Source organism: Acomys minous (assembly GCF_964271855.1).
Source record: "Acomys minous genome assembly, chromosome: 4".
In the NCBI taxonomy this organism is placed as follows: Eukaryota; Metazoa; Chordata; class Mammalia; order Rodentia; family Muridae; genus Acomys; species Acomys minous.
The window spans coordinates 132,016,658-132,037,395 of NC_140486.1; the positions used below are offsets into that span (position 1 = coordinate 132,016,658).

The 20,738-nt window shown below is 52.3% G+C and overlaps 2 protein-coding genes across 8 annotated transcripts in view; one reads left to right on the top strand and one right to left on the bottom strand.

Moving 5' to 3' along the window:
- LPIN2 (lipin 2) overlaps window positions 1-3,169 on the top strand; it is an 81,137-nt gene extending 77,968 nt beyond the window's left edge. For all 6 annotated transcript variants that reach the window (XM_084780811.1, XM_084780808.1, XM_084780807.1 and 3 more), the window contains one exon: window positions 226-3,169. In XM_084780811.1, coding sequence (XP_084636937.1) covers window positions 226-370 — 145 coding nt within the window. In that variant the 3' untranslated portion in view covers window positions 371-3,169. The remainder of the gene's footprint in view (window positions 1-225) is intronic.
- A 4,115-nt stretch (window positions 3,170-7,284) lies between these two features.
- Window positions 7,285-20,738, bottom strand: part of EMILIN2 (elastin microfibril interfacer 2) — a 44,176-nt gene continuing 30,722 nt past the window's right edge. The window contains exons 5-8 of one of the 2 annotated variants that reach the window (XM_084780273.1): window positions 11,210-11,575; window positions 10,866-10,898; window positions 10,244-10,372; window positions 7,285-8,155 (exon numbers count right to left, since the gene is read on the bottom strand). In XM_084780273.1, the coding sequence (XP_084636399.1) occupies window positions 7,818-8,155; window positions 10,244-10,372; window positions 10,866-10,898; window positions 11,210-11,575 (866 nt within the window). In that variant the 3' untranslated portion in view covers window positions 7,285-7,817. Of the gene's footprint in view, window positions 8,156-10,243; window positions 10,373-10,865; window positions 10,899-11,209; window positions 11,579-20,738 lie in introns of both variants that reach the window. The other variant, XM_084780272.1, reaches the window with a different exon arrangement.

A 20,738-nucleotide genomic window follows, 5' to 3' on the forward strand; every position in this document is an offset into this window, starting at 1 on the left:
CTAGGGGAGTCTGGGGGAGGCTCAGCCTGGGGAGCAAAGCTAAGCCTCTTCGTGCTTTTCCCTGTGGACAGCAGCTTAAGGACTCTGTTTATGATGTGTGTGGAAGGCAGCCTGGCCCCTGTGGTGGGCAGCCCCTTTCAGACTACATGGCAGCTTAACAGCCCATGGTCTTGTGTGATGGCAGTTGTGACGTCACCGCTGTGTCTCTTCCCCAACCCCTTCCAGGTACCACAGGCTGAGTGAGCTGGTGGAGCACGTGTTCCCGCTCCTCAGCAAGGAGCAGAGCTCGGCCTTTCCCTGCCCGGAGTTCAGCTCCTTTTGCTACTGGAGAGAGCCCATCCCTGCCGTGGACCTGGACGACCTGGCGTGAACAGGGCCTGCGTGGCAGGTGGGGGCACTGTCACTCGCCTCCCCGCAGGGAGAGTCACAGGACCTCTTACAGACGAAGACCCAGGGTCTGGCAGTCAGGAACCTGCTCTCCACCACAGGCACAGGGTCCCTGAAGCTGGCACTGCCGCCCTCCTTCAGCTCCCAGGCCACCACTGAGCACCTGGACAGAGGAATAAGGGGGCTCAGCCCTAGTTAGGCACCTGTGCTCACAATGTGTGGGTCCACACGTGCTTCCTGTGGAGCTGTGAGCTGGGCGCTGCTCAACTGCATAATTTAAAAAGGAAGAAATCAGAAACTGAAAACGACTGGACCAGCACATTATTGCACAAAGTAAAGAGGCAAAATTTCCACTGGCCAGGTGAGATCGTTTCTCTCTATAACCAGGGCTTTCTCCAGAGGTCCAGTTAGCGTTGCTGGCTGTGTGTACTGTCCTCCTCGGGACACCTCCGCTCTGGGACACTGAGTAGGACAGCGGCACCAGCGTGGGCGTTTGGAGGGAATGCACCTGCATCCTCATTGCCTCGCCTGTCCCTGTGCACAGTGAGAAAGAAGCCTTTCCAATTACCGTCCTGATCGAGACGGAAGGACAGAGGCATACTTTATGTCTAGAGCAGTAGTGAGGAGCTGGCATAAAGCACAGACAAGGCGGCGCCACCCTCATAGACATTTAGAAACGCAGTTGCACTGGGTCCTGGAAGCAGCCCTGACCTCTGACAGCGGCACCTCCTGAGCTGGCACTTCGGGTAGGCATTTCAGGACAGGATTGCTGAAATTCTGGGCTTCAGCTCTGCCAAGGAAAAAGCCTTCGGCTAGTGGCGTTGAACAGCCGTTTGGATTCCAGCCATGTAATGCAGTCCAGAGGCACGGAGGGGGTCATGATGTGCCTGCCGAGGGCCAGTGTCTCCGCAGCAGCCGCAGCCCATCACTCTGACTCATGCAGCTGACAGTGCAGATGAGGCCTCGTGCAGATGCAGGTACCCCTGCACTTCCTTGGCAGCATCGTACACTGGTGTAGCTGAGCGCTCTTGTCAAGTGTTGGGACACATGACACCAGGGAGAACTGTGCCCTCACTCTCCAGAACTTGTGAGGAGCTGGGTGGACAGTCATTGCGGCACCAACATGAGGAACCTGCTGGAGGAAGGCGTGCACACACCTGCCCTGGGAAGATGGAAGCGGAGGCTTCTGAGCAGAAGGAGCTGCAGTTAGAGATGGCCTGGCTTCCATCTCGGCATGCCCCTGCGGTTGGATGACCAGCCTTACCATGTTTTAGTTTGCCTCAACCAGAATAACCCTCAGGTAGAGTTGGTTGAAAAGGGTGGTTATTTTCCAGATTGGAGAGTTGGGGGTCCCTGCCTCATTTAGTATTGCAGTTGAATGCAGAGACCATGGTAACAATTCTGAATAAAAGAAAAGGACCCTTGAAAACATCGTTCTCAGTGGCACACCTGGAGGCACAGGCTCCCAGGGCAGGGGCAGCACAGGCCACACAGTGCTGGTGTCCCATGAGGGGTTCACGCCTCCTTCAGAGCTGTTGCATTAGGCAGTAGTAGGGAAACGGAGTTGTGTTTATGTGAAGTCAGATGCTGCCAAAGCCACTGCGTGGCACCCAGTGATGCAGCGCCCTCCGCATGGGGTGAGCAAGGAGGGTTGTGTGCACTTAACCTGAGCTTAGCAGGATCTCTGTGGTACAGAAAACTTACCATGCTTCCTCCTCAGAGCACTTCTGTTGTCCTTTAGGGAGGTTTTTGCCTAGGTGGTCGGTTTCCTTTTCCTGACACTTTTCTTTGGACACGTGGGCCTGTACTGAGGGGGGCTGACCCTTCTGCCCCAGTGTCCATTAGCCCTACACTTGTCACTGCAGAGTGGTCAGTGGGTATTTAGGCTAATGAATGTAACTCTTCTTCCTTATTTAAAGGAGTCTTCTTGCTAAATGTAGATGATTACCATTACTGTAGTGCTATGAAGTATTAGGTTTGTGCTGAAAATCCATTGCCATTTGTTACAAATGACATTTGTTCTTTCTGTGAAAGAGAGATGCCCTCAAGTGTGTTTGCACACAGACCCTTAGATGGCTGGTTGCAGTATCACCCCTGCTTCAGCAACAAGGGACACTACCGGCAGAGTGGCCACTAAGTCGTTCTGCCAGTTGCCGCATCAGTGAAATACCCCCTTCTGTCTTTCCAGTTCAGTGTAATGTAGTGTTTGCTTTGATGTGGGTGGTTGAACCTTGCACTGCTGTGGAGTTGACGGCTGTGTAGGATGTACACGTGGGCCTAGCGCATGCACACGTAGTCCTGGGATCAGTACTGCATTTCCTGTGGTCTCACCCATCTGCATAGTCAGCTGGAAATAAAAATGTGCTGGAGTGACGACCCAGAACAAATGCTGCTAAGAATCGTAGACCAGAAAGGACCAGAGCCGAGCAGGAGGGAAGACCCTGAGAGCCCAGCATCCGTGAGAGAAGAAACGGTTAAGGCAACATGTTTATCCTAAGCTCTGGGAAACCTTGTTTCTGTGTCTGAAAGCATGCTGGGATTTATGTAAAACCAGGCAAAGTAAGTGCTCCTTCCAGGTGAAAACTTGTGTTTTTGACCTGAAGGAAAGTTTTCCCTGTTAACCAGTGTGGATTGTTAGCAGTGTCACCGAGCAGCTCTAAGTAACTGGAAACATGTGTGCATCCCTGCAGTGACGGGGAGACGTCTTCAGGTGAATGGCTCATACTCTGGTGCAGTGTTTGATGTTCACAACAAAATGTTACAATAATAAATTAACAAACTGCGTGCATTGGGCTCCTTCCTTCGGGGGACATTTGACTGTGGTGGTTAGTGCTGGGTATGTGTGACCTGCTGTCCAGGAGAAATGAAGCTCCATCCACAGGAACTCGAGTCTCTGCCTTGGTGGGCTCTGCCGAGAAGCGACTCACCCGTACAGCCTTTGTCTTAGAGTCTGGTTACCACACCAGCCTTTCAGAGTCTTCTGTGAAGGGCCAGGCGTGGTGGTGGCGCACACCTTTAATCCCAACACTTGGGAGGCAGAGGCAGCCGGGTCACTGTGAGTTCGAGGCCTGCCTGGTCGACAGAGTGAGTCCAGGACAGCCAAGGCTAACACAGAGACCCTGTCTCGGAAAAACAAACAAACAAACAAACAAAACCAAACCAGAGTCTTCTGTGAGTCCTTCTCAGCCTCTAATACTCCACCTGGGTTTTAAGCCCTTCCTGGGGTATGTGGCAGCTAACAGTCCTGATGTGTCCTTCAGTAGCAGAGTGGCTGTTTGAAATTAGTCCATGTAACGATAATTAGTCCACCAACCAGTCCAGCTGGTCAGTTATTGGGGGATCGAGGGGGGTCGCAACCTGTACATAAAGACATGGGCGGGAGAGAGACAGTAGCTCAAGCGAACAATTGCTTGTCAAGAGCTCGTTTATTAAAGGTAAGGGCAGGCTTTTTAAAACCTGCTTTAGGGCGGGCGGGGTACGCAAGGGAGTAGTGGAAAAGTACAAAATCTTCTGGGTTGAGCCCCGGGAACATTTGCAAGGGGAGGGGTCTTCCAGGTGAGACAAAGCAGGATGTCTCTGTGAATATCTTAGGATCAGATCGCTGTCTTCTCAGGACTAAGCCGGATGCCTTGCATACCTAATGAGTGGCCCAGCAGGATGTTTGCTGCAAATACTGAATGGGTGGGAGTCGGCCTCAGGCCTTTTGGTCCCTGGCATCTTCACCCCTTTTGTTTACTTTGGCCTGAGGGAGACCTTACAGCCCAGCGAATGACCTTTAGGAGGTCATCAGTCATTGTTACAGGATGGCGGTATATTTAAGAATCACTAATGTCCAATGTTTCAGGACAACAGTTATTCTGGACCGGCCAAATTCCCAAGGAGAGGGGGCCTCGCGATGGCCTGAGCCTGCTAGAGGATCGATGCTCAATCTTACCACGCCTATGGTCTGTCCTCCCACCAAGGACCGACCGACGTCTGATAACCGAGACTTATTCGATCGCTCCGTCTCTGACTTACCAGGCACTATCGCGGGTCAGGTCAAGGTGGGCTCAGGCCAAAAGATATAGGGGAGGGCTTGCACAGGTTTACCAAAGGCACCGAGGGCACAACCAGGCTCACCATCCAGCATTCTGCATCCTCGGGAACTGCAAAGGCCGCCCATAGGAACTGCAAAGGCCGCCCGTAGTTAACCGACTGAGGCGTAGGTGAAATCTCCTGGATGGAAATAGAAGTCTCATTTGAGTCCTCAGTCTCCAGGCTGCGGTAGTGAACCTGGATATTCTTGGTGGCAGCTTCAACCTGACTTTTAACAAACCCTGTAAGACGGTTTAAAGTCCATGGGCCAAAGGATAATAGAAGGAGAACACCAACGAGGGGCCCGAGCAGGGTGAGGAGAAGGGTAGTAAGCCAGGGGGAGGCAAGGTTAGGGTTGGGGAAATTCCCCCTTTCAGAAAATTTAAAAATGAGTCGGGGTCATGAATAGTAAAACGGGGAAGAAGAATAACAAGGACACACCAGTCTTTGGAGGAAAGGAAGGTAGGGGCATAGACGATCGAGGTTAAACCAGAGGAACAAGCAAAATGGGTGTTATTTGGCGCGAGAATGTAGGGGAGGGAGAGGTCGGGAATGACAGTCTGGGCGCGAACGTCGCTGAGGGGAAGAGGTTGGGGGAGGGAGCATATGGGGACCCAGGAGGCAAGTACCTATGCCGGAAACAGGCTGGAGGGTAATGCGATTGTCGGGAGCTAAGCCGGTGAGGGTGGGGTAACATTAGTAAAGAGCAAGGTGGAAAGAAGAGCAATACCCTCGTAAAAGGGCGGGGAGGGGGAGAAACACATCCAACATTCAGGAAATGACAAGGAGGAGTCATTCTTTTTTTTTTTTTTTTTTTTTTTTTTTTTTTTTTAAGGCCCATATGGAGGCATTTGTCAACTGGGGAATGACATCAGCCGAAATGGGGGGGGGGGCCCAGGGGGAGCTGTTATGCTTGATCCCAACCCCACATCATGTAGGTGATGTGACAAGTGTCCCAGCATCCCTCAGATCGCTGGGCAGCAGACACACACCCTGTAATGAAAACATTGTGTTTGCTGCTTTCCTCTGATGAGAGGCTGGCTGACAGAGACCTCGGGTCTTTGGTGTGTAGTCCTAGAAAGGGTCTAGTTATAGAGAAAATGGGCTTTTCCTCCAGATGGTTTTAAGTGCTGAGAGAGACGACCAGGCATCACTGTGTGAGTGCAGAGGACCCCGTTTGGCAGCCCTCACCCCTGCATGTGCACCCGCATGTGTGCGCAAGGAAAGCATAGAAGTGTGTGTGTAGAAAGTGGTGGTGTCCAGACAAAGCGGTTCTTGAGACCCATAGCATAGGCCTGGACTAGAGGTGTCCACTTCCCTGTCATGCTGCAGATAACGTGTGGGGAACAAGAACAGTCGTCCTGGGAAGGCTGGCGCGTGCTGTGGAAATGATTTAAAATACACCTAGAGCATCCCTCACGCCTCCCATGCCGCGGCCGTCGTTCACGTGGTGCCATTTGGTGGTGGTACCTATCAGCAAAATGTTTTACTAAGTACTGCCTTTTTCTCAGTAACCAACAGCTCCTTGACTTCAGAAGTTGTACCCTGAACGTGGTGGCCCTGTTCTACGTGCCAGTCACCCCTGCTTCTTGGGAGGACTGCTTGAGACCAAACAGGGTGACGTAACAAGACCCTGTGTCAAACTTTGTAAAAGTCATCAAAAACCTTTAGCCTGAGTAAGTACTTAAACTCAGTTTATCCCTCTGACTTATGGGCACATGACACGAGTGATGTGGCAACTCAGTGGGCGGGCTCCCCAGACAAACCCTGCCTCTCCAATTGAAGAAAAGGTCAGGTGCTCCCTCTAAGCCTCTAAGCCTGCCTCCTGCAGTGAGCAGCACGCTGCTATGGTGGTTGAGCCTGCTGGACAGAGAGCTGAGTGCACCTTCCCAGCACCTTCCCTAAAAGTGGGGGTGCAGTAGCCGTGCAGTGTGAGGGGCTCCCTCCAGCCACTGAGCACTAGCACTGAGTCAGGAGGTGCAGTGGCTGTGCAGTGTGAGGTGCTCCCTCAGCCGCTGAGTGCTGGCACTGAGTCAGGTCTTCCAAGAAGGCTGAGGGGAAAGGGTAGGAGCATGTGCGTGAGCCAGTTGGGTTTTCCTAAAAGAATGCTGCTTTGGGTTTTTCCGTGTCATTTCTAGGGCAGGCAAGGGTACTCTGACTTCTGTAGCAAGCTGTAGAAACAGGGTGAACTCTTAAAATGTGTGGTCCATGGCCGTCCTTCCAGATATCCAGTGATTTTTTTTTTCAGCCCTTGAATCCCAACTTATTTTTAATGCCTTAGCCTCTTCTGCCAACTATGTTAAGAGCAAAACAAGTGTATTGAAAGTGGTTTCCCTGTCTGCACCTTTCTACTAGGGACCTGTGAGAGTTGCCTACCGGGTGTGCCTGACCAGGTTTTTCCCCAAACCTCATTAGCTAAAAGCCTCCCTGAGCTAAGTGTGCCGTGTGCCTATAGCTTTGTGGGGCTGCTGGCAAAGGGTTATTGTGTGAGGCCTCGTAGACCCAAATAGGCTTGTCTTCTCAGATGATCTCAGTTTCCAGTCAGCCATCCGTTTTATATTGGGCCTCTTGTTGCTTAGGAACCAGAGTTCATAGTGCTGCTGTCTGCCAGTGAGCTACGCAGGGAGCAATGGGAAGTCAGGCTCATTAGCCTGAAACTAACCACTTCCCATAACAGCCCCTCTCCAGCTACAGGACCGTGGTAGGCCCTGGCCTTGAAGGATGTCTTTTCAAAGCCTAAACGGCCACAGCCTGGGACCTGGCACGTATGGGACTAATTTATACAGCCATAAAAAGTGCTCCAGTTTGTTTTTCCCCCCAATAACTCCGTAGATCGCTGGGTACAGAAGAGGAACAGTGATTTAGACATCTTTATTGATGCTCCCTGTCTTTGCACTTATATCGTACACGTCATTTAAGGAGCCCAAGTTTCATAAATAATGTCTGTTGCATCCCTCTCGGTAGCAGGGCCCAGGTGAGCAGAGATGAGTCCCAGACCGTAACGGCCACATCAGTGTCTAGAGCCATCTCTGTGCAGCGTAGAGAGGCACATCCACTACATGTTCTCCAGCCGCGCCGGGCTCAGCCCGTGTGGGAGCAGCAGGAGCCTCCACAGGTAGCACCAAGTAGGCCCCACCCAGGAGGCTGGAGGAGTGGCAGCAGAGGAGAAGCCAGCTTCCAGCTGAGGGGACTTAGAGTGACAGAAAAACGGGCCACATTAGCCACATGTCACTTCCGTGGCAGTCTCTACAGTGAGGTGAGGCCTTTATCCTGGGAGCAGGTGGAGTGTGCACAGCAGACTAGACCAGTGCTTCAGTTACATGAACAACACATTAAAGCTTTGGAGTTTTTACAGCCTAGAGGTGGGAAAGGAAAGGATACAAGAACATGCCACTAAAGGTGGAATACATTTCGTCAAAGTCCGTGTGAGCCAATCTGCCCCCGGTCACCACCACATTGACCCCATCTCCTGCCTTCAAGTGCACAATGAGGTGGAAGGCGCCTGGGCCCCCACAGGTGTGCACAGCCCCAGGGGGATGGTGGTACTCCAGGGACTCTCTCCTATACCCTGCTGTGTGCAGCTGGGCAACACTGGCGTTGGAAACAGACAGGACAGCTTCCACGTAGGCATCCCTCTCAGGGGTGAGGGTGGCTGTGATCAGGTAGCGCCCATCGTATGGTGCCGTAAAGAGCCCTAGGAAGAGGCAGGCAGACAGGTGAGCCGATGTGGTGCCTTTACCGCCCATGCCCTGGGCTGTAGGCGAACTTGGACCCATCCCACACAAGCCCACTTCACGGTGCCTTTAATGGCTCCTGGGTTTTAGCACCCCATGCCCTAGAGAGGTCAGGATGGTTAGAAGGCAGACTGTGCCACCTGCCCCATCTGCTTTTCCAGGGCCTGGTGCATTCTACCACTGCACATGAGCAGCCGCACTGTGGCCCCGTGCTGCAGACTCACTTCATAGCCCTAGGCTGGGCTTGGAACATCCAAAAAGTAAGAGTCCCAGCACCCTAGGACTCTCCAGCTGTTGTTGCCCAAACACACATCAGGCTAGGAAACAACCCAGCCGTGGTGGGACAGGCAGCCAGTTTGACCAACTTCCCTGTTCTGCCATGTGCATGGCGTGTGCGCCCTGCATACATGGGACAGGACCCAGCCCCGCTATGTTGAAAGCTACCTTCCTAAGTTCCAAATGTCTCTTGGGGATTTTCTCATTGAGTATACCCAAAAGATGGTTCCTGAGACAGCTGATAAAAACAAGGCCGACAATGAACTGTCCATGCTAACCCCCTCATCTAGAAGACTTGGCTCTTAGGAGTAGGTGGTAGTCACTTGGGGCCAGAAGGCCTGCTACCCTCTAACCACAGTGCCCACATGAGCTGAGAGGCAAAGAAAGTGGGTAGAGATGGACCATTCACAGCCTCCGTCGCAGGAGGGGGAAAGCATCAGGCCTTTACACCTAACCGTAAACCAGATGGCACCATGAAACTAGGGTCTAGAAACTAAAAATCTACCCATCTAAGAGTCTGGCCTTGAAGTCTGCCTGGGTCCACCCTGCCTTCGGGTATGCTTACTATTTAAATAGTACCCTGTTTCTAGTTCCTGTATTTCTTCAAGAGGTCCCTGACTGAGGACAGAGCAGACCCAGTGTTCTGGGCCAAGCTTAGCTCAAGATGCCTTGGAACTTCCTTGGTAGTACCAACCTGCTCACGAGACTAGTTCTAGGAATGAGAAAATAGTGACCGTTGGCTTATGAAGATCACCGGCCTCTGAGTAGACAAGTGGTCCCCTACAAACCAACACAGCCTGGAGGGGAGCCGTCACCTCATTCTCAACCAGAATCAACCCCCAGCTCTGGCACAAAACCTCTAAGCATAGATTGGGAGCCAAGTTTGGCGGTCTGTCTGCGATACCTGGATTCTTTCTGTAAGGTCTGCCAGGGACTTGGGTGGAACTGCCGTATCAGGACCAGTGTGACTTGGCCAGACAGTAAGCAGGCAGGAATTGTAGAAAGAGTGGCTAAAAATTACCAGGGAGGTCCTCAAGACCCTCCCCCTCCCTGTGGAGGCCATGTTCATAGCCACGTGGAGAACAGTAGCTGCTAACGGCAAGGAGAGCGGCAAGGCTGGAGCTCCACCTGCTTCCGAGGGTTGCCCCGCGGTCCAGACAGGACTGCCCTGAGTGGCCAGTGATGGGCCTAGGAGGAAGTGGATGCTTCTGCGTGGTAGGAAAGACCATGCAGCACTATCAGGTGATGGCCAAGGGACAGGTATGAGACAGTACAAGCTGGAGAAGGGGAAGCTTGCTGTCCTGTCACAGCTCGTAGCAGGTCTCCAGGGTTCCCTGGAACAGACACTCTCCGGGGTCCACTGTTTAAGTTGCCTCTGTGTGAGGCCCCACACTCCAGGCTCAGTCCCTATTGGAGGGAACACATCCCCTCACTTTTCTGGGGGGGGGGGCTTATCATAAAACAAGATTCTGAAGGGAGTCTTAGCCTCTGAGGATTCATGGGTAAAGCATGCTTGATGACAACCAGGGGCATGGCTGGAGGAGAGGTGGCTGCGGAGTGCCAGCTCATGGCCATCAAAAACAAGCCCCGTTTTAACAACCACTAAAGTTAGAGCAGCAGTGTGTGGTGCCACCTGTGCTACCCTCCTGCACATGAAGCCCAAGAGCTCTAGGCTTGGTGACAACCCCCTGCCAGCTTATGTCCTCCACAGCCTCTGAGGGCCAGCGCAGCACGGGAGCTGGACAAAGCCGAGTTGCATTTGGGGTACTCACCAGTGTTGGGGTTGTATACGTCCCCGTCATTCACCAGCACCTTATTAAAGAGGACGACGCCTCCGTCACTGGGAAAAGGCTTCTGGGTAAGACCAGCTGAAAAGGACACCGGGGCAGGCGGCGGCACCCCTAAGGCAGAGAGAGGCAAGAGTGTGGGCTGGCCTGTCTCCTGGGAGGCTAATGAACACTGGGGGAAGCCACGCCTCCTGCGTAAGGTCCAGAGACTCCTTGTCAGACCAAGGCCTTGTACAGAGCACCTGGGGGATGGATACGCATGGTGCATATGAGAGCCTCGAAGGGGTGGTGTAGAGTGTGTGCCCAGGAACGAAGCTGAGCCTGAGGAGGACTGAAAGGTGAGATGGGCTGCTGCTGGGTGCATAGAGAGATCATCTTGGGAGCCACTTGCTCATCAGGACCACACAGGGCACAGCCCACCCAGTGCTCCCCTCTCAGCCTCCCTAGCGGCTCAGTCCACAGCGGCCAGGACCACGGGGCTGCTGGGTGTGGAAGGGCTGGGCTCCAGGCACTCAACCATGCCAGCAGCCCCAGGGGAGGAGGCAGGAAGTAAACAGGAAAGACCACTAAGGAGAGCAGCTGTGAGCAAGGCTCTGAGGAGACATACCTGGGGTGGCTACAGGAGGTGATCTGGGGTAGCCTGGAAACGAGAGAATGGACGTCAAATCCTGAACGGGTATTTTCAGTACTCTTTCTCCCTTCTGCGATAGCTGTGGGTCCCTGGTTCGGTTCTGTCAGCATCACTGCTCTCATTCATCACCAGCCATATTGCTCTGATAGCTACATGAACTCTTAACACCCTCTGGAAGCTACCTTTCTGACCTTTGTCCCCTAAAGGTGGAACTCAGGACTCACATGCCCATGTGTGCATGCACACGCACATGTACACGTACCAGCAGGCACAGGCTAGGGCAGCCTGCCATTCCCGTGCTTTCTGCAGGACAGACCTACCTGGGGCACCTGCATAGCCTTCCGAGCTGGGAACGGGCCCCTGCCCTGTCTGTCCGTCCACTCCCTGGGGCAGGCCCCTTCCGGACATGCCCACTCTGCCCGGAGGCCCAGCCTCCCCAGTCTCCATGCTGACCCCACTGGAGCCAGGCAGGAAGGGGAGGCCTGGGCGGCCAGGCCAGGCAGGCAGAGGCGGTGGCTGGAGGGGCCTCTGGGGCAGCACTGGCCGCTGGCCTATCTGTGGTGGTCTGGCAGGGTCTTCTGGCAGTGGGGTCAGTCGGGGTGGCTCAGGGGAGGCCGCCTCTGAGGGTCTGCTGGACTCCAGTGGGGCCTTCCCAGATGGTGCCTGGGTTGCTTCTGAGGGCGGCTCTGCTATCAGTGAGAGAGAAAAAAACAGGGTTAAAATGTCTCTAGGCTTCCAGTGAAAGTCTTCCATGACCTTTGATCAGTGACCTCAATCGATAACCTACAAGGCTGTGCCTGTGTAGCTGAGGCACTGTCCCCAACAGGATGTAAAGAGTACCAGAGCTGCCGGGTGTGGTGGCGCACGCCTTTAATCCCAGCACTCGGGAGGCAAAGGCAGGCAGATTGCTGTGAGTTCGAGGCCAGCCTAGTCTACAAAGCAAGTCTAGGACAGCCAAGGCTACGGAGGGAAACCCTGTCTCAAAAAACAAACAAGGGGTTGGAGAGGTGGCTCAGAGGTTAAGAGCACCGACTGCTCTTCTAGAGGTCCTGAGTTCAATTCCCAGCAACCACATGGTGGCTCACAACCATCTATAATGAGATCTGGTGCCCTCTTCTGGTGTGCAGGTGTACATGTAGGCAGAATACTGTATACATAATAAATAAATCTTTAAAAAAACAAACAAGATTACCAGAGCTTGGAACAACTTGCCTGGCATCTTCTGAAGGAACTACAGCCAAGCTGCCTCAGATCACCTAGGGAAAGCTGGGAGGACAGCGGGGCTCCTTGGTGTAGATGGTGACACCCCAAAACAGCATGATTTTGGCTCCAGCACCCCATGTCCTTTCAATGCATGCTCACGTCATAGAAGAGTCACATTATCACAAGGATCTAATGCCACTGCAGGCTCTAAGGCAAGCTAGCCTCAGTGTCAGGCTGGTGGCCTCGCTGTTGGCGTGTGAAGGGCTGCTGAAGACACCTCGGCCACCCCTACAGTTGGCACTGACGCTGAGTGAGCAGCACCCCCGCTTGCCCACACTTCCAGATCACCAGTGGGGGCACTTCGCAAGAGCGGAACCTCCTGCTGCATGCGTCTTTACCCGTCTGAGGTGGCCACCACAATGACACAGCCAAGAACTGCCACCCCCTTCCTTCCTCTAAGTACATTCCTGGAACCAGCATTCCAGCAAGCCTTCGCTGTGTACTCACAATACATCTGAAAACCTGCCGGAGGCTGATGCCTGACGTGCCAGGGCCCAGAGCTGGACAGTTGAAATGAGGCACCATCAGCCACTATATTCTGGCCCACTGTAGAGTTGCTTTCAAGTTCTATAAACTATGTATTGTAGATCAAAGATATGCTTCCCTTCCAACCAAGAACAGGTGGCTAGAATACCCTCCAAAATTAATGGGAGAACAAGCTCTGCAGAAAATGGTTGTGGTAATCACCATTTCAGCTCTCCTGGGTAGTCCATTCACAGGTGCGGGCAGTAAGCCGGCGTGATGGTCTGACTGTCCTGCCATCCCTCGGGAGCCTGAGGCAGGAGATCACAAGTTCTGTGCCAACCTCCACTATTGAAACCTTCCAGAAAAAAAAAAAACTGTCACGAGCATTTTTTCTTAAAAGCTACAAGGGCATGTGTCCCACGGAAACAAGGAGGAAACCATGAAAAAGCACTGAGGGTCTTAAACAGGACAAAGGTTGAAGGTTGTCCTAGGATAAAAGTGAGGACGGGAGACGTAGATGGAAAGCCTGGACCAGGAAGCAGCAGTTCCAGAAGAAAATCTGAGTCTATTTTATAATAGAGAAATGATGTGCTGAGGGACTGTCGGAAGCCCACAGCCCGTTTCCTCACATACATACTCTATTTTCACTTTTCCTACACGTGATGTTCACGGATGTGTGTTCTGTAGGCCTGAAGTACACGAGGCCAGAGGTTGATGTCATTGAACTGTCCTCAGTGGCCCCTGGCTATTCACTGAGGCAGGGTCTCAGTCAGACTTAGAGCTCAGTCTCACTGGCTAGCTCGCCCCGGGGAGCGGGAGATGCCCTGGCTGAGGCTGAGCCTGTAAGCCACTTCTCCACACCTACCTGCACCTACATGAGTTCTAGGACTTCTGAGCCTTCTCCCCAACCCCTTGTAAATACGAACTATTTTTTTTCCTGAAAAGGCAAGAGCCAATCACGCGCACGTGTGTGTGTGTGTGTGTGTGTGTGTGTACGCACGTACACATCACTGACATACATGCAGGTAAACTACCCATTCACACACAAGAACTTTTTTTTTAAAGGAAGGTGGAAAGTGACAAAGATGTTTGGACTTGACCTCTAATCTCCACACATGTGTATAAATCATATACACACAAAAACTTTACAGCAAGGGAGAAGGGGAAGAGGGATTAGAAGATGTCGTGAAATATTTTCGACAATTCACATACACTAATTAAAAATCCACTAGTTAAAAAGCCACTATTTTCTACTGCCCATAAAACTAAACTGCATCTCCTCTGCTCTCCGGTTCCTGCCTCCATAGCGAGTGCCAAGCTCTCACCCGAGCTCCCGAAGTTGGTGCCTTTGCTGCACCCACGCCTGCAGTCTGTTCCAAACACCAGCTCCACTGTGAAGCCTTCTGGGATCTGCCCAGTAGGGCTTGAGCCATCTTGTTTCAGAAGCAATTTGGGCCCCTTTTGATTTTTGTCTGTCTTCCATCCACAGCTGGGTGGACACGCTCACCTTCCCTGATCTTCAGGACTTGGCTTAGGGCCTACTTGTACATGACACCAAGACAGAGGCTCTAAAAGTATGATGTTGCTACCGTCCAGCCAGGTCACTGGGAACCCTAATTCTGCCCTCCAAATCACTGCCAGTCTAGGGTTCTACTTGGACAGTTTGGGTACACAGGACCATGGTAACTCTTTTTAATTCAATTCCTTCAACACCAGGCTTATCATAATGTAAAATCTTGTTTGAGTAAAGAATTTCCAAGGGGAAGGCAGAGCTCCAGGGATGAGCAGAGCTGCATGCTGGGAGACTGCCAGCCAGCTCAAAGCCAGACAACAGGGAAAAGGCTGGGTGTGATTCAGCTTGGGGCCCACCCAGTGTCACATGTTTCCACAGATAATTATTACCAAGTCCTAACAAAGGCCGGGCAGCACTCTGTTCAACCCAGAGAGAGCAAGCTCCCCTGAGTGCACACACATCTCAGTCAGAAAGTGAGGTCCTCTTGCACCTGGAGAATGAGTGCGTAGCTGCCAACAGGAGCACCAGGAGGGGAGAGGAAGAGGAAGGTCCACTCCCTGGGTGGCCCTGCCCTGTCCTCCAAAGCTCTGATTAAGTTTCATGGGGCAGCTCATGCCTATAATCTCTGCACTTAGGAAACTGAGACAGGAGGATTACTATGAATTTGAGGCCAATATGGGCCATATAGTGAGCTCCACACCAGCCAGGATTACAGAGCAGGACTATCTCAAAATAAGGGAGGGCTAATTAAAAGGCAGGGTCGCCTCTACTAAGACAAGGCTCCTGAGGAGGCTGAAGTGCCACGATGGCTGTCTTCAGCTGAGCTGACACCCTCCATCCATCCACGGGAGTCAGGCTTCTGTCTGCTGCCTCGGTACGCTGGGGGTGAAGGGGCTGAGCTGGTGGCAAGAGTCATAGGAGGCGTCAGTTATGTGCCTGGCTGCTGGGGAATGTCTAGTCACAGAAAGACTACAAGAAGGGAACCCGCCCTGTTACTGTTAGGGTTTGCCTCCCAGGGTCCCAGGTCTCACTGTGGGGAGCCAGCAAACCCTCCTTAGTTCCCAGCTCAGACTCTGCAGCGTCCCCTCCTGTCATCCCGGCCGAATTAGACACCTGCCACAGCACACGTCATGGATGTCAAGACTTGTGGTAATGTCCTCTTTCCCTGTGTCTAGCTCATGAACTGAAAATTTAAACAGGACTAAATGGGGAGACGATGGCCTTCAGTAAGATGCCTGCTGTGCAAGTCTAAGGACCTGAGTTCAGATCCCAGCACCCGCTCTTGCAGAAAGCGAGGTTCAGGGGCACACACACACACATAGAGGCAGAGACAGCTGGGTCCCTGGAGCTGTTGGCAAGTTGAGGAATTGAATTTCAGGCTCGGTGAGAGACACTGCCTCGAAAGGGAGCCCTTGAAAAGACCCAAATCAGTGTCCAGCACCTATGTTAGGTGGCTCGCAAGCACCTGCAACCGCAGCGCCAGAAGCCTGATGCTTCTAGTGTCTGGGGGCATCTGCGCTATACCCACTGACATGATTCTTAAAGATAAATCAGGTGTGCTGGCACGCGCCTTTAATCCCAGCACTTGGGAGGCAGAGGTAGGCCGGTCTACAACAGTCTAGGACAACTAGGGCTGTTACACAGAGAAACTCTGTCTCAAAAAAACCTAAAAAAAATAAATAAAAATTAACAGTTAAAAAGGTGGAAAGTGACTGAGGAAAACACAAAGCTTGACCTCTGACCTGCTGTGCATGCTGTGGTGTGCGCTCTCCCCTCCCTCTCCATCATTTTAATAATTAAAATTTAAATATAAAATGTAAAGTAAGTCCATCAAACTGTGACTCTACAAAAATGCTAAGTGATAAACTTGCGATGCTCCCACAAGCAACAGGGCCTGAGGCCTGGGGAAAGCCTCTACCATGACAGCCAGCAGCAAGAGAAGGGTTGGTGCTCAGAGACATGGGCCCCTGAGCTGCAGAGTTAGCCCAGTTACTGTCCCTCCTTGCAGGAAGGTGGAGGGGTGACAGCAAGACAGGGAGCCTGGCCATGAAGTGGCAGCTGGTGAGCAAGTGAAAGGCCCCTCAGACCTCACAGGCTACTATCACACGATCTCAACCGGTCTCTTGATTGCATGGGAGGAAGAAAGCCCACTCTGACCGTGCCACTCTCTTGGGTTTCCGGTTTGTGTTAGATGGAAAGAAATATCCCGAGTTCTGTCACAGAGGACGGACACTGAAGGGACTCTCAGTGACAGAGGCCCTGTGGCCACTCCAGTAGAAGAAAAGTCAGACACGAAGACAGCGAAACCCATGGACCAGAACTGAAGGGCAAAACGTGTTCGAGGATCTAATTTCTGCTTGGTCCAAACCAGTGAAAACAGGAATCCGGGAACAGCTGTTTCACGTGTGTTACTCTCTGCAGCAACATCAGAATTAAAGCCCTTTGCACTACTCAATCCCACAGCAGCAAGGAGCGGGTGAGGAGGGGAGGGCGGGGCCAGCCTCCCTTGAAGTTTGTAAAAGATCAATTCATGGTTAATCCTAACTTTTACATGAGTGAGCTGTGAAGGGAGACACATCAATGACTGACACTGGCTGTGGGTGTGGCTCCGTGGCACAGGCTTGCTGGGCCCACTCAAGGCTTCAGGTTCTACCCATGTACAACAAAGAGGCTAAAAATAGCAAAAATCTGGAACACCACAGAGCCCGTAAGGGGCCTCACTCACATGGCTGACCTTGGGTTTAGTGCTGTGGTGTTAAAGTTGGGAATTTATCTGCCCCACCCCACTCTGGCCGCCCCTTGCCCCGTGTGGCTCTGCCTGCCCTGCCACTGTGAGGTGACTTTCTTTCCACTTCTAGGACCAATCAGGAAGTGGCTTTTTATTTTGACAAACAGTTCCCAGGGCTCACTTAGCCCCTGCTGAATGGATCCCCCGGGTCACCATGTCTTAGAAACTTACACAGAGCCCACACATGTGCCTATGTGGCAGCTGTTCTAGAACACCTCTGCTCAAATGTGAAATTTGGTTAACATTATTACTGTTTAAATTGTGTATGCGTGTGTGTACTCGTGGTTGTGTGTGCCTGTGTTTGTGTGCACATGTGTGCATGTGAATAGAGGGGTCCCTGAAAAGACCAGAGGTGTAGGATCCCCCTTAGAGCCGGAGTCACAGGAGGCTATGGGATCCCGGCCCCCACACCCCCCCATGTAGGTTCTGGGAACTGAACTCCATCCTCTGTAAGAGCCAAGCATGTTCTTGATTGCTGAGCCATCGCTCCAGACCCAAAATTCAAATTTTGATGAATAAAAGCTGCTACCTACAGCAACTAGGGTGTAATAAAAACCAGATGCCCCGGGGAAGAGCCACCCATGCGTTTTGACTGCCTGGCATTTCATTTATGTGAGTTCACGGAATTCTGATAGTCCATTGCTGTACCTTGGACCTAAGCTGCCACCAAAATCAGTAGGTTTCAAGCTCATGGCCGAAGCCTTCAAGACACTCCTGGCAGGCTACCAGCCGCAGCCAGACTTTATGGCTCAGCACTTCACCAGTCTGTGCGTTTCCACTGCTACGGCTTACTGTAGAGAACTTGATAAAAATAGGATTCTTAAGTCTGTGGTGTAACAGAATTCCAGAGGAGGGATTCCCTGGGGACAAGAGCAGGAGCCACCAACTGAGAACCACACCCAACACCGCAGGATGTTGAAAAGCTGTCTGTGCTTGTAACTAGGCAGAGCTGTCTCTTCTTGGAACCATGACAAAAGACGTCTCTGACCACAGCAACATCTCCCCTCCCCTGTCACGAGTTAGAGAAGTGCTAGCTCCCGTGAGACTCGGCTCGAGCTCAGGCAGGGGGTGGACCATCCTGCAGCCCAGGCTCGGGGCTCTGTGTCCTCAGTGTATCAGTATCTCAAGTGTCATCTCCGTGGTCCAGCCCTCCCTGACCAGCTAAAACAAACCTTCGCCTCCCATTATCTGCCTGCCGTGTTTCCTCAAGGCACTAAAGTCAGCTCTCCACTAGCACGGTGGTTCCCCGTTTCCTCCAGAGTGCCAGATCCGTGACGGCTGGGACAGGACATAGCTAAGGAGAGATCTGCCAAGTAAACTACTGAATCAGGTGTGGCAGTACTGTGACCTAGGAACTCAGGAGGTTGTGGTAGGCCGATTATCATGAGCTGAAGGCCAGAGTAGGATCCAGGGAAGAGACTGAATGAATGAAGCATGAATTAATGCATGGAAACGTAAGGAGTCAGGAGAGCTGCAGTCGAGAGTAATGAGCCCTGCAACCCCAGGGTTGGTGACCCCAGAATCTCAAGACAGAGTCCGGTCTAAATAATAATAGTAATTATTATTATAATTATATAGTTGTTAATCTTTCAGAAATTGTGTATCCATATATATGTGTGTGTGTGTATATTTGTATATGTCCATATGTGTGTATATACACACTTATACACATGTATATGTCCATATATGTGTATGTGTGCATACATGAACATAGTGTTTGCATATAACCCTACTTAAGCCCCAGGTAAGAGCACATGCCTTGATGGGCTACAGGGAAGACCCCAACTGAGGCCAGCTGGGTAGCTCAGCCCACTCCATGGAGCCTTCCAAGAGCATGACCTGTGAGCAGGGAGAGCATCCCTGGCTGCAGCCAGCCTATACTTTAAGCCTAACCCCTCCCCTGGGCTGCCTCTCACCACTGCAACTCTATGCCTCCCAACATGACAACCGAGTTAACCATTCACAGGCTGGCTTGCTAGGGTAGAATGAACACGGCAGAAGTGACTCGGAGCTGACTCTGGTCCCCATCTGTGAGAGACTTCAGCTCTGCTTTCCCTCTGTAAGCTGGCTACCATGTTGTAAGTTAGACCATGGACACACAGGGAGAGGGCAACGTGGAGGATCGCCAAGACTCCAGGCCTGTGGCCCATATGGACCCAAAGCTTCCTGCTGAGCACAGAACACAGCCAAGTGGGTAAGTGACTCAGGCTGACATTACACAGAGAGCCTAGCCCCGTGCAAGCTCCTGACCCAGGACCACCACCGAGATGGGGGTAGGAGATTACAGAGCAAGAAATAACACCCTCTCACACCAAACTCTTCCCCTAGATGCCTCCTCTTCCTGCATTTTGATTTCCACCCACTTCTCAGTTACCTGTACACATTCTTCTAGAAGTTTCTCTCATCCTCTCACCTCACTACTTACTCTGACATCTTTCTCAATTAGACTTAACATAGTCAATTGCCTATGGTTGGGGGCTCAGCACTATGGCTTCTTCCTTTGAGAAGCCCTCGGGCTGAGGCCAGGGAACAGCCAATTCCTGTGACCTCTTTGTCTGGCTCCCTGCCAGACTTTATTTTATTCCTATTTGCCACACACTAAGCCACCACTACGTACAAGGGGCGCACTGAGAGGTCGTGAGTTGAGAGCCAGATCTCTGCACAGCCCACACCCCACTGTACTTTAACACCCACTCCTTCACTGAGGACAGACTGCACTCTCTCCGTAGACCTGAGGATGCTTTGTGGGGAAGGATGCACCTGTGGTCTCTGCGCCCCTCACAGAGCCTCACACACAGTCAGTGCTCAGCAGATCTTCTGTTGTCTTGGTTGGTTGATATGTGACTTCACTCCAAGGTTTCAGGTCCCCTGAGCCTAGGGGCTCTGGAGGTCAGGGGACACTTATTTTTGGCTCCTCTCAATTACAAGCTCCCAAGCCCACCCAGTCTGCATTCACACAGCAAGACCCCAATCTGAAGGGCGGTGCAAGAAAACCACATCGTCTCCAGAGCTACCCTTCTCCAGATCCGCATAAAAGAGCCTTCGAATGGACACAGATTCCCACGTTGTCCGGCAATGCCAATTAACTGGAGACATCTGGCTGCATCTGTTACTGTAATGCAGAGTCCAGACAGCATCTCGACCACAAGAGACAATTGCCCTGTGAACTCGGGACTCGTGACTTTAACTCTACATTCCAGAGATACAGGGGCTTGAGAGAGCTGAGGTGGGGGCTGCATGCTGCAGACAGCTAAGCCAGCTCACAGCCCTGCCTGGCCCTGGTGACTCTTTATCTACAAAATGCGCACCATGCTCCAGGACAGAGTCCAGCGCATATGCACACGGCTGCCATGAACTCTCCTCACACCTCAAGAGGTGCCAAGACCTGGCCTTGGCCCTCCAGAGCTCCTCCTCAGTGGGGGCCTAGTCAGAAATTAGCACAGGTTCTTGGAAGCCAGGAAGGCTCAGCTGTGTAGCACAGCCCTTTGTCACTCAGAGTGAGCAAGGCCTGAGGGGAGGACAAGAGAAGGGAAAGTAAATGAAAGGGGAGATTGAGAAATGGCTTTCTTGGACCACACAAGTTTTCAGGGGCCCTGGAAGTCTGCATTCCACTCTGGGAGACACACACAGCTGAGGGCTGTGTGGCATCGCGGTGGCCCCATCCCATCTCCACCTGCCAGCTACGGAACAGCGCACATTTCCCTCTCTAAACTTTGCCATCCACGTGGGGTAGCTGTGTGTGTGTGTGCTGGCCCTAAAGGGGTTGGGCCATGCTGGTACACAGAAGGTGTTCTATTAGCATGTGCCGGCTAATTTTATG